The sequence below is a fragment of the Moschus berezovskii genome, chromosome 17 (assembly GCF_049115385.1).
Source record: "Moschus berezovskii isolate FMDL1 chromosome 17, NW_MosBer_1.0, whole genome shotgun sequence".
NCBI classification, from domain to species: domain Eukaryota; kingdom Metazoa; phylum Chordata; class Mammalia; order Artiodactyla; family Moschidae; genus Moschus; species Moschus berezovskii.
In genome coordinates this window covers 59,781,210-59,794,675 of record NC_142476.1, presented here as the reverse complement: position 1 = coordinate 59,794,675, position 13,466 = coordinate 59,781,210, and the positions used below count along the sequence as shown (strand labels likewise).

The 13,466-nt window shown below is 42.3% G+C and overlaps 1 protein-coding gene across 1 annotated transcript in view; it reads right to left on the bottom strand.

The window, feature by feature from the left end:
* Positions 1 to 6,640, bottom strand: part of DESI2 (desumoylating isopeptidase 2) — a 47,446-nt gene extending 40,806 nt beyond the window's left edge. The window contains exon 1 of the mRNA XM_055419727.2: positions 6,347 to 6,640. Coding sequence (XP_055275702.1) covers positions 6,347 to 6,388 — 42 coding nt within the window. The 5' untranslated portion in view covers positions 6,389 to 6,640. The remainder of the gene's footprint in view (positions 1 to 6,346) is intronic.
* Between the last annotated feature and the right edge of the window lie 6,826 nt (positions 6,641 to 13,466).

Sequence of the window (13,466 nt, the reverse complement as noted above, 5' to 3'; positions counted from 1 at the left end):
CTAACACTAAAAAAGATGTTCTATTCAATGGGGATTGGAATGCAAAAGTAGGAAGTCAAAAGATATAGAAATAACAAGCAAGTGTGGCCTTGGAAAACAAAATGAAGCAGGGTAAAGGCTAACTGAATTTTGCCAACAAAATGTATTGGTCATAGAAAATATCCTTTTTCAACAACACAAGAGACGACTTTACATATGGACATCACCAAATGGCCAATACTGAAATCAAACTGATTACATTCTTTGTAGCCAAAGATGAAGAAGCCTGGAGCTGACTGTGGCTCAGATCATCAGCTTCTCATAGCAAAATTCAGGCCTAAAGAAAGCAGAGAAAACCACTAGGTCGGCCAGGTATGACTTAGATCAGATCCCCTATGAATATGCAGTGACGGTTAATGAATAGATTCAAGGGATTAGATCTTGTAGACAGAGTACCTGAAGAACTATGGACGGAGGTCTGTAATACTGTACAGGAGACAGCAAACAAAACCATCCCAAAGAAAAAGAAAAGCAAGAAGGCAAAGTGATTATCTGAGAAGGCTTTACAAATAGCCAAAGAAATAAAAGAAGTGAAAAGCAAGGGAGAAAGGGAAAGGTATATCCAACTAAACGCAGTTCCTAAGAACAGCACGGAGAGACAAGAAGGCCTTCTTCAATGAACAATGTATAAAACTAGAAGAAAACAACAGAAGGGGAAAGACTAGAGATGTCTTCAGGAAAATTGGAGATATCAAGGGAACATTGTGCCCAAAGATGGGCACAATAAAGGACATAAACAGTAGAGACCATGTTTGTTTAATCTATACACTGAGAAATGCCAGGCTGGATGAGTTACAAGCTGGAATCAAAACAGGCGTGAGAAACATCAACAACCTCGATATGAGGAGGATACCACCCGAAAGGCAGAGAGCGAAGAGAACTAAAGAGCCTCTTGATGAGGGTAAAGGAGGAGAAAGAGCTGGCTTAAAACCAAATATTAAGAAAACTAAGATCATGCATCCGGCCCCATTACTACATGGCAACTAGAAGGGGAAAAGGTGGAAGTAGTCACAGATTTCCTCTTGTTGGGCTCTAAAATCACTGCAGATGGTGACTGCAGCCCTGAAATCAGAAGACATTCTCTTCCTGGCAGGAAAGCTATGACAAAGCTAGACAGCGTGTTAAAAAGCAGAGACATTACTCTGTCGACAAAGGTCCGTATGTCAAGGCAATGAACTTCCCAGTGGTCACGGAAGATTGAGATTGGACCATAAAGAAGGCTGAGTGCCGAAGAATTGATGCCTTTGAACTGTGGTGCTGGAGAACACGCCTGAGAGTCCCTTGGACGCAAGGAGATCAAACCAGTCAATCTTAAGGGAAATCAACCCTGAATACTCACTGGAAGGACTCATGCTGAAGCTGAAACTCCATTATTTTGGTCATCTGATGCAAAAAGCTGACACACTGGAAAAGTCTATGGTGCTGGGAAAGCTTGAGGGCAGAAGGAGAAGAGGGCGTCAGAGGATGAGATGGCTGGATGGCATCACCGATGCAATGGACATGAACTTGGGCAAACTTCAGGAGGTGGTGAGGGACAGAGAGGCCTGGCATGCTTCAGTCCATGGGGTCGCAAAGAGTTGGACACAACTGGGCGACCAAACAACAACAATCAAGTAACTTGCAGTCTAGTGGGATGGGCAGAATGAGAATGCATGCAGTTATTGAGACATGTAGAAAGTACAGCTAGGGTCCAGAAGTTAAAGCAAGTCTGATGAGTAAAGGCTAAGCTACAGTCAGAAGGAACAGGGGTTGTATTAATAGCTGAGCAACATTGGAATTGGACACTCCACACAGAAGGATCAGCATGTGTAAAAGATACTGGTTACAGTATAGCCTATTTGGATAACTTAAAAATTTCATTGTGTGAGCATAAGGAGTGAATATTAGGTGGAGGGGTGGTAGCAGGGGACTGGTAGGAAAGGCTTTTTTAATAGTCAGGTGCACCAAAAAAGGCCTTAGTTATTAGACTTTATCTTACAGCTGAATTTTAAGCAGAGGAATGGCACCAATCATTTATGTTTCAGGAAGATTACTTTGGTCACAGAAGGAAAGACGGATTAAAATGAAGTAATATTTGAGACTGAAACTCATAAGATAATGAGGGCCTGAACTTGAGAAGCAATAGTGGAAATGGGGATAAGATAACTAATTGAAAGAATATTCAGAAAGTGAAGCATGTGATAGACATCATAGGTTCCCAGCTACCCGCCTACTCGCAACTCACCACAAAGGCTGGAAAAGCCACACACCCTTCTCCTCAGCTTCATCACAGCCACTGTGAGCCAACTCTGGACAATCTCTCAGGAAAGGAAGGTGGCTCTGGCAAAGTCTTTCCCTTCTATGATTAAAAGGAGAGGTGCAAGTGAGAAAGGTCCTGCTTACCTGTCTTCACAGCTCAGTGACTGAGGACACAGTGGTGCATGACAGTCATGTGTCAATGATGAGGCGACAATGCAGGAGCAAAAGCCAACATGCCGAGGACAGTCGAGTGAAAAGATGAAAAAATCTTGGTCCTTGCTGACTTCGCTGAGTTGCTCAACTAGTATAGGGACTGTTTAATCTCTGGATTAAGGATCCTTCCAGTTTAAGCCACCGATCGTCAAGCTCTCTCTTACTTCCAGATAAAATTAACCAAACTAATAGACAGGAAGGGTTTGAAGGGTTTGTAATAAAAAGGAATTTAAGTTTTACTCTCAAGGTGTTGGCTTGGGAAACTGAGCAGAGGAAGGTGCTAGTTATCGAGATAAAATTACAACACAAGAAATGTGTGCTTGCGTGTAGGAGGGAGGGTTGGCTAGAGAAAGGGGGAGGGGCCTGAGGTCAGGAAAGGAGAAAAGGGAAAATGTTTGTTCCTGGACATGTTGATTTAAAGATACTATAGAATCACTTAGGTGAAAAGTATATTCAGGTGAGTCTGAAACTCTTTGAAGAAGACTGAATTAGATTTACAGATGTGCGGGAAGTCAGATCCTGTCATACCTGAATGGCCTCACACTCTTGGACAAGTACAATGGGGTGAGGAGGGTCAAAGGAATGGAATCCAGACAAAAACTTCTTCATCTGAAGACTCCTAGAAAGTGTCTATGACTCTGAAGATGTACAGATACTATTTAAAAATCGGGAAGAAAATTGTTTATAGAATGAAATCTACAAACATCATTATAATACTGCATATTTTTGATTTCTAAAAATTCATTTAACAGCACAAAATCTGGATCTATATGACAAAGGAAGACCTTGTGCACAAGTGACTATGCCAGAGACTGGCCCAGCAATTGAAACTAACCTGAATCACTTGCTTTACTATGTATGCCAGTAAATTAGCAATATGTGAATAACCTCATTCCCAAAATATATGTGACAGAGTTATGGAAGAAAAGAAATGATCAGCAGCTCCCAATCTACTGAACAGGAAAAACACAGTCAACTAGAGCAGGCAACAGTCTCACAGAGAAAGAGGAACAAGGATACACCACAAGAGGTCCCTATGAACAGTGACTGTAAGCACAAATCAAAGGCTGATTTTCATGTTTACAAAGTCTAGACTAGATAGGCAGCTGATGTACCAGGCCTGTACTGACAGACCACAGCAATCCTCATCAAAGGCATTTATGATGAATAGGAAGTACTACCAAAGATAAAAGGAATTTGCCCTTGACATCAAGCAAAGATGCTTCAAAAACCAAAACTGACTTGAGAAAGATAAGTATAATAGCTACAAATTTATACCTCAATCCACTGGTCTTGATTCTAAAACATAACCCCAACCACACTGCTCCTCACCTTGAAAACTTTAAATGGTTAACCCTGGCTCACAGACCATCCCCTCAGCCCCAAACTAATAAAAATTCTAGCCAAACTGAAAGTTTTGTCTCCTTTCATGCCTCCTACACTCTAGCTACACTGGATTTTCCAAACCCAACCTGTGCTTTCCTGCTCCTGCCAGTCTGTTCGCACTGACTGTTCCTTGTCTGCGGAAATCCTCCCCATTCTTCAGGGTTTTCCCTCTTTATTTTTCAGCATTCCATGATCCTACAAGAACACGGTCTTCTTGACATCTTGTTCAGCTCTCATCAAAACCATGGCATTGTTCTGAATTGTTACCACTGGTGTACGTGTACCTCCCTTATGACACTCTAAATTCCTTAAAGAAAAAAGCATAATAAATTCATTTTTGTGACTTCTACAGGGTCCTAACTAAATAATTGTAGGTTGCTGAGTTAGTGACGTAAGACACTTACAGGACAAAACCCCTCAGGAGAACATATAAACTCAAGTTTATTAGCAGTCTAGTAACTCAGCTATTTACCATTTCTGATAAACATTCACGTGCTTCTCCTGTTGACAGGAAAAAGCAATATATAAGAAATAAACACAGGAACTATTCAGTAGAAAAAATAACGAAACAAACTGTGGTCTAGAAATTCTAGATCCTATTTGTAGCTCTCTGGGCAGGTACCCTTTTCTCTATTTGCTTTGTAACTACCTACTTCACAAAAGCTATATGAAGAATAATATTTTTGTTATCCAGTTAACATTTTAAAGATCTTTCAGAACTAGTTAACATTTTAAAGATCTTTCAGAACCTCCCTTCAAAACATACTGGTTTGAGAATCATCTCTAGCTTTTCCTAAGTTTACCACATAGCAAGGATTTCTGTTATTCATAGACTACCTAAAGTGTAAAGAAGCCCATTTTAAGTCAAAGAATGTATCTCCAGTTTTGTTAAAAAAGCAAAATGCTCTCTTCCTCTACTTTTACAGATTTCTTTTAGGCAATGAAACTGGTCCTCTGGCCACTGCAAAATCCTAATTTATAAAGAGGTTTAACAATCTAGAAGAAAAAGTGTACTGTACTCTCAAGAACAGAATATATCCTGAGGGATGGTGTGTAACTATCTGCATGAATAAATAAGAAACCAAATTCAGATCACTGACGGGGGACCGGGCCGAAACAATAAAAGGTCAATAAAATTCTTGAAAAATAAAGGCTTCCACAGCTATCCACAAAAAGTTTAAATCTAGAGAATTATTTCTTAACCAGTGACACAGGCCAAAGACTTTACAAAGTACCATGCTCTTTTAAAATCTCTGGTTCTGATTATTCCTCTCTGGAACTTTTTCCTATCATACTCCATTTTTCTCAGTATACTAACCTATCTTCTTTCACCTCCAAGTTTATATGCAAATTCAACGGAGTACTCTCCTCAGGTCCCAAGCAGTCTCTATGGCCTTCTCAAATTAATTCCCAGATCGAGGCATAGGAACTCCTTCTTACCCAAGAGGTTACAGTGTAAATTTAAAAACTTAAAAACAATACAAGGGAACATAAAGTTTAGATCTGTGAGTGAGAACCAAGACTCCTGACCTCCAGTATTTTGGCTCTTCTTCATCGTTAAGCCAACAAAAACAATGCTGGGGACTTTTTCACTTGTCAATCCACTTACGAAATTTTAAACATCTCAAGTGGAGGTGACCTCTTATAAAACAAAAACTAATCAACCGAAAGCAAACAAACCCAAGCATGCATCTAACTACAACAGTAACTGTGTATCGGTTATTTCAATGGCGATTATAACGCAAACCAACGTTTGGACTCATTTCTGTGTGCTCGCAGTACTCCAAAAGTTAGATGACACAACAAACCCGTTCTTCTCGTCCCTCTCCTGCGACCACGTCAGATACCTGTTGCATCACCTGGTAAGAGACCTCCAGAATTCAGGAACCCCCAAGGACCCCTAAATAATTCAGCTGGGCTATTTTCTTGATAAATTTTAGCCTCATTCATTTTAATGAGGTTGCCTTGGAGGCTAGGGTGTGTTGGCTCCTGTTCACCTTTAAAGAGACTCTCGCACTGGCGTCGACAAGCGGTGACTTTCTGGACTTGGAGGGGCTTGGGAGTTTTTGAAGACGGGCTGCTTCGGCAGAGCGGGCAACTGGGGTGGGAGAAGCGGGGCTGCCCCGGAGTTCCGGTGATGGAGTGGCAAGTCCGACCCGCGACCCAAGCTTCGTGGAAAGGACACTGCTCGTCGGCCAGAAGGTCGGGCCCAGGCCAGGGTCCAGGCCAGTCGGGGCACGAGGGAGGTTCGAGGCGAACCGAGTCTTGGCCAAAGCCCCGGGGCAGACCGGGAAAAGCTAACAAGCGCGTAGACGTTTGCAGGGATTAAAAAATACTAGTCCCCTCCCCCAACCCCGGTGAACCGCGCGGGGGGCGGCGACGCCAGGCTGGAAACGCGAGGGACCGGGTCCGAACCCGCCGGCGAGAGACTGCCGGCCGGGCCGGGCTCGGGCGCCGGCGCCGTACTCACCATGTCGTACACGTTGAGCACCACTAACTGGTTCGCCCCCATCCTCTTCCCGGCGGCCGCCGCCTCGCGCTCCAGCCGCTCCGTTCCGCGGGGCCGAAGCCGCTCTCACCCACGCGGACGCCTCAGGGGGCCGGAGCCGGGCCCTAAGCGCACAGCCCGGCCGGCGGGAGCCAGGGCGGAAGCATCGGGAAGCCAGTCGCTCCCAGGCGCCGCCGACAGGACCCTCTGCGCCTACGGGGCCGGAGCGCTGGCGGCCCGCTCCGGCTCAAGCACCTCCCCCGGCGCCAGACACGTGGGGGAAGGCGGGGCCCGAGCAAGGGGCGGGCGCCGGGCTCCCGGGGGCGGGGCGGCCGGGGCTGGGCCCGCCTGCGCTCTAGCCTCCACTGCCGCACTCGCACCTAAGATGGCGCAACCTTGGTGCTTTTCCGCCCGGGAGGACTGTGTTCGCAGAAAGACTACAATTCCCAGCATGCAATGAGGCTGCGCAGAGGCGGAGTCTCAATTGCGGTCCTTCCTTGCGGTGGCGTTTCCAGCCGTCGACTACAGTTCCCAGCATGCTGCGGGGGCCGGGTCCTGCTGGCCAGGCCTAGCCCGGAGACTACAGTTCCCAGCATGTAGTGCTTGCGGTGTGCGCCCTAGCCTTGCCGTCCGTCCTTGTGGGTCCTGAGGTTGTCCATCTGCTTCTTTCATCCGTTACTGTTGCGATTGGTTTCTGTCGCGTTGAGCTCGATGAAACCTTACGAATGTGGCAAAAGACCACATTGATGACCCTGTTTTCCAAGTCCCTCCTCACTATTTTTCTTTATTTTGCAAGGGGAGAAAAATAGAGGAAGGTGGCAGGAGAAGGGGTATAACATGCATCCAGTTAATTCTCAATGTGGAATTTTACATTTTATGAAACTATCCTGCTGAAATGGGAAGACAGCACAGTACTCACAGATTAACACAACCCTGGGACACAGTAGGTGCTTTTACACTCATTCAAAAAATATTTGTTGTGTACCTGCCCTTTGCCAGGCAGTGATGTAGGCCCTGGGGAGTATGGAGTAAACAATAGGGAGGACTAGCAAAATATGCGTTGTAGAGAGTTAAAATAGGATGAGGTGACTGACAGTAACCTTAAATTGGCTGCAGTGGGAAGGTCTCCTTAAGCTGCTGAGGTTTAAGCTCAGAATTGAGTTCACTTCAGTTGCTCAGTCCTGTCCAACTCTTTGCGACCCTATGGACTGCAGCATGCCAGGCTTCCCTCCCTGTCCACCACCAGCTCCTGGAAACTCATGTACATCCAGTCGGTGATGCCGTCCAACCAGCTCATCTTCTGTCTGGTTTTCCTCCCACCTTCAATCTTTCCCAGCATCAGGGGCTTTTCAAATGAGTCAGTTCTTCACATCAGTTAGCCAAAGTATTGGAGCTTCAGCTTCAGTATCAGTCCTTCCAATGAATATTCAGGACTGATTTCCTTTAGGATGGACTGGATCTCCTTGCAGTCCAAGAGATTCTCAAGCATCTTCTCCAACACCACAGTTCAAAAGCACCAATTCTTTGGCTCTCAGCTTTCTTTATAGTCCAACTCTCACATCCATACATGACTATTGGGAAAACCATAGCTTTGACTAGACTGAACTTTATTGGCAAAGTAATGTCTCTGCTTTTTAATATGCTGTCTAGGTTGGTCATAGTTTTTCTTCCAAGGGGCTGCTGCTGCTAAGTCACTTCAGTCGTGTCCGACTCTGTGTGACCCCATAGACGGAAGCCCACCAGGCTCCCCCGTCCCTGGGATTCTCCAGGCAAGAACACTGAAGTGGGTTGCCATTTCCTTCTCCAATGTGTGAAGGGGCAAGCATCTTTTAATTTCATGGCTGCAGTCACCACCTGCAGTGATTATGAGCCCAAAAAAGTTTCTCACTGTTTCAATTATTTCCCCATCTATTTGCCATGAAGTGATGGGACTGGATGCAATGATCTTAGTTTTCTGAATATTGAGTTTTAAGCCAACTTTTTCACTCTCCTCTTTTACTTTCATCAAGAGGCTCTATAGTTCTTCTTCACTTTCTGCCATAAGGGTGGTGTCATCTGCATATCTGAGGTTATTGATATTTCTCCTGGCAATCTTCATTCCAGCTTGTGTTTCATCCAGCCCAGCATTTCACATGATGTACTCTGAATAATAAATTGAATAAACAGGGTGACAATATGCAGCCTTGATGTACTCCTTTCCCTATTTGGAACCAGTCTGTTGTTCCATGTCCAGTTCTAATTGTTGCTTCTTGACCTGCATACTGATTCCTCAGGAGGCAGGTCAGGTGGTTTGGTAGTCCCATCTCTTGAAGAATTTTCCACAGTTTTTTGTGGTCCACACAGTCAAAGGCTTTGGCATAGTCAGTAAAGCAGAAATAGATGCTTTTCTAGAACTCTTGTGCTTTCTCAATGATCCAACAGATGTTGGCAATTTAATCTCTGGTTCCTCTGCTTTTTCAAAATCCAGCTTGAACATCTGGAAGTTCACGGTTCACGTACTGTTGAAGCCTGGCTTGGAGAATTTTGAGCATTATTTTGCTAGTGTGTGCGATGAGTGAAATTGTGTGGTAGTTTGAACATTCTTTGGCATTGTCTTTCTTTGGGATTGGAATGAAAACTGACCTTTTCCAGTCCTGTGGCCACTGCTGAGTTTTCCAAATTTGCTGGCATATTGAGTGCAGCACTTTCACAGCATTATCTTTCAGGATTTGAAATAGCTCAACTGGAATTCCATCACCTCCACTAGCTTTGTTCGTAGTGATGCTTCCTAAGGCCCACTTGACTTCGCATTCCAGGATGTCTGACTCTAGCTGGGTGAGCACACCATTGTGGTTATTTGGGTCATGAAGATTTTTTTGTATAGCTCTTCTGTGTATTCTTGCTACCTCTTCTTAATACCTTCTGCTTCTGTTAGGTCCATAACATTTCTGTCCTTTATTGTGCCTATCTTTGCATGAACTGTTCCCTTGGTATCTCTCATTTTCTTGAAGAGATGTCTAATCTTTCCCATTCTATTGTTTTCCTCTATTTCTTTGCACTGACCACTGAGGAAGGCTTTCATATTGCTTCTCGATAGTCTTTGGAACTCTGAATTCAAATGGATATATTTTTCCTTTTCTCCTTTGCCTTTCATGTCTTTTCTTTTCTCAACTATTTGTAAGCCTCCTCAGACAACCATTTTGCCTTTTTGCCTTTCTTTTTCTTGGGGATGGTCTTGATCTCTGCTTCATGTACATTGTTATGAACCTCTGTCCATAGTTTTTCAGGCACTCTATCAGATGTAGTCCCTTGAATCTATTTGTCACTTCCACTGTATAATCATAAGGGATTTGATTTAGGTCTTACCTGAATGTCTAGTGGTTTTCCCTACTTTCTTCAATTTCAGTCTGAATTTGGCAATAAGAAGTTCATGATCTGAGCCACAATCAGCTCCCAGTCTTGTTTTGGCTGACTGTGTAGAAATTCTCCATCTTTGGCTGCAAAGAGTATAATCAATCTGATTTCGGTATTGACCATCTGGACATCACCATGGTCAATACCGAAACCAGATTAAGGTCAGATCTGAATGACAAAAAATCAACCCTACAAATATCAGGAGACAAAAGGAACAACAAAACTAATTGTTTCAACCAATTAGGAAGCTATTTCACAAGTGCATGCCAAAAGGTGGCTTCGATATTGGGGGTAGTGAGGAACATCTAAGAAATTAACTTGGAATGTTTTGGAAGTAGAGTCTACAGGACTTGCTAATGGATTGGATGTTAAGTTTGTTAGAGAATACTCTAGGATAATTTCCAGATTTTTGACTTCAAAAGTTGTGTGGATGATGGTGCCATTTAAAAGATATGATCAGATCAGATCAGATCAGTCGCTCAGTCGTGTCCGACTCTCTGCGACCCCATGAATCACAGCACGCCAGGCCTCCCTGTCCATCACCAACTCCCGGAGCTCACTCTGGGAAGAATAGGTGAGGAAGAGGGAAATTAAAACTTACGGTTTGTTCATTTAAGTTGGCGATACCTTTTAGACATCCATGATGTCAAATACCAAAGTACACTTGTATGTAAAAAGAGAGAAATTTATGATGTAGGAGAGGGGGGATTTCCGTGGGTAAGGTAACAAAGGGAAGAGATCCAATGCATAAATGAGGGGCTGGCCTTTAGTAGGAGCTATGCTTTATCTGTACTGACAGCATATAAGATGCATATGATGGTATGGAAGGTATAGAAGACAAATGAGGGCAGTTATTTTCTGATTTGTTTTCATCAATGAATAAGAGGCAAGATGATCACTGGAGAATTAGGGAGGGGTGAGACATAGGGAATTTGAAGAAAGAGAAGGTATTAATTAGGGAATACAAATATACTAGGGAAATAGTGTTGAATTGCCAGGCAGTGTTGAGTGACAGTAAGTGCTGTGTGCATGACTGTCCTCAGGTTGTGGACAAAGTTCCAAAATTCTTTTTTGGTGTACCCAGCTGCTTTGTTTCTCTTCCTCTCTGTGGCCTTCCTCTCCTGTAACCCAGTTGAACAAACTACAGGTGTGGGGAGAGGCAGGCGCTCTTCATTAAGCACATCATAACACCTCCTACTGAGGGCTCAAACTACTGGTTCATTTCACCTCTTACTCGAAACACTCCCTTTGCCCTTTGTGAGCTGAGCTACTCTCTCAGCACGCCCCCATCTCCAATCTCTGTCTTTCTCTTCTTTTTAATATTTATTTTTATTTATTTGGCTGCACCGGGTCTTAGTTTGTTGACAGTCACTCTTTCATTTGTCTTTATGCAGACACATCATTTTACATAAAGAAAAAAATTTCCGTGCTATTTTTCTGTTGTTTTTCTTCTTCCCCAGTTATGAGAGTTTTTATATCTTCCCTTTCTACATCTCTTGATACATCCCTTCTCCCCCTCCCACAGTGTACAGACATACATATGCACACGATGTACACAAAATGCTGTGTATCTTTCCATACCTTTTCCTGTGTTCTCATATCAGAACTTTTGTTTCATTTATATAATGGGATCATACTGGAAAGACTTCCCTGCTGCTTGCTTTTCTCATTTAACGAAATCTTGCAGAAAATCGTCTAAATCAACACACTGATCAATATGGTCAATGAACAATCATTTATTCAACCGTTTGCCTGCTGACAGACATTAATTCTCCCTCTAGTGTTCTGTATATGTATGTGTATGTATATATATATATATATATAAAATTCTGTGCATATATATGTGTGTGTGTATATATATATATAAATCTGTGTATATATATGTGTGTGTGTATATACATACATATATATATATATACACACATAGATGTATATGAAACTGAGGCGGGCATGGCTACCTACTCCAGTATTCTTGTCTGGAGAATCCCCATGGACAGAGGAGCCTGGCGGGCTACAGTCCACAGGCTCGCAAAGACTCAGACATGAATGAGCAACTAGCACAGCACGTTTATAAAACTATTTGATTGTATGTATATGTTGGTCCTCCTAGCTTATGGATAAACTTCTAATTTCTAAGAGTGGGTCCAAGAGGATTAATATTTTTAATTGATCTTGCTAGATTGTTTTCCAAAAAAGCTTTAAAAATTCACTTTTCCATCAGAAATGCAGAATTTTTTTTTTCTCATCCCTGATTCTCATTCCTTCCCAAAAGTGTTACCCTTCTGAGTTTTTGCCATCAGGCAAGAAAAGTAACCTCATTTTAACTTTGGTTTATATCTGACTGCTGGTGTGATTGAGCATCCTTGGTGGATAAGTACCTGATTTGGAGCTGGTCTGCCTGAGACTTCACTTACCAGCTGTGTGACCTTAGAAAAATTATTTACCCTCTCTGTGCCAGTTTCCTTGTCTCTATAATGGGATAATAATAGTTCCCATCACACAGTATGGTTGAAGAGTATTAGATAAATCATTGGGACAGTTTCTGGGACATACTACACAGTAAAAAATAGTTTTTAATGTGTTTATTGGCTATTTGAATATGCTCTTCTGTGAAATGACTATATCTTTTGGTCATTTTAAATTGGATTATTTTCTTTCTTTTTTCCATCAAACATTTCTATCAGATCTTGTTTCAAAACCCCTTTCAATAAAGCCTTTAAAGATGTTTTTCATGTATGGCATATACCTTTCATGTTAAATTTAATTCTGTGTAACTTATCACTACAATGAATAATTTTTATTATTTCTATTGCTAAATGTTAAACTGTTATATAAATATTATAGGGAAAAGGTATTGAATTTTAAATATTTATCTCATATTGAGCCATCCAATGGTTCTATGCTAGGAATTCTTGTTCCTAATTTTGGGCTTCCTAGGCATATAATTAATTGTTGAAATTAATTATCTCCTTTCTCCTTGTATTTGTAGTGGTTGTTTTATTTTCCTCTTGTAATATAAGAACCTTCAAAACAGTGATGAATAACAGGTATCCCTGTCTTGTTCCTGATCTTAGTAAAATGAGAAATTCTATATGTGGAAATAGCTTTGACTTGTCCCATCAAATCAAATAGCAAGTCCCATCTTGCTCCTCATCTTCCACTCCTGATGTCTGTGCTATGGCTTTCAGACACTTGTCTAGCTAGCCTCCACAATCACATGAGGCAATACTTTTCCCCACTATTTGGTGAGGGGAAAGGAACCAGTTTATGAAATTAAAGTCCAAGGAGGGAATGAAGAACATGAACTAGGGTACTTTCCCCCTGGGTGGGCCCTGCACAGCTAAAGCTCAGCACCATGTGTCTTCTGCTTTTCCCCCATAAGTCAGTTCTTTTCAGCACACACACACACACGCACACACACACATACACACACACAATCTCTTCTTTTTCATTCTACTCTAGTTGGAGCTCCATTCTTCAAATATTAATTGTTTAGAAAGCTGTGGTCAGGTTTGGACAACTTACAAAGCTTATTTTGAGCATCAGAATAAAGTTTGAAAACTTAAAATTAAGACTTAGAGCATTAGCTTCCTATTTTCAATATTATAAGTTATATTTCATAAATATCTTTGACAGATTATTTAAATTCACATACTTATTAAGTCTTTTATACATAAATTAACTACAGTTTTATAAGGTTCATATGAAA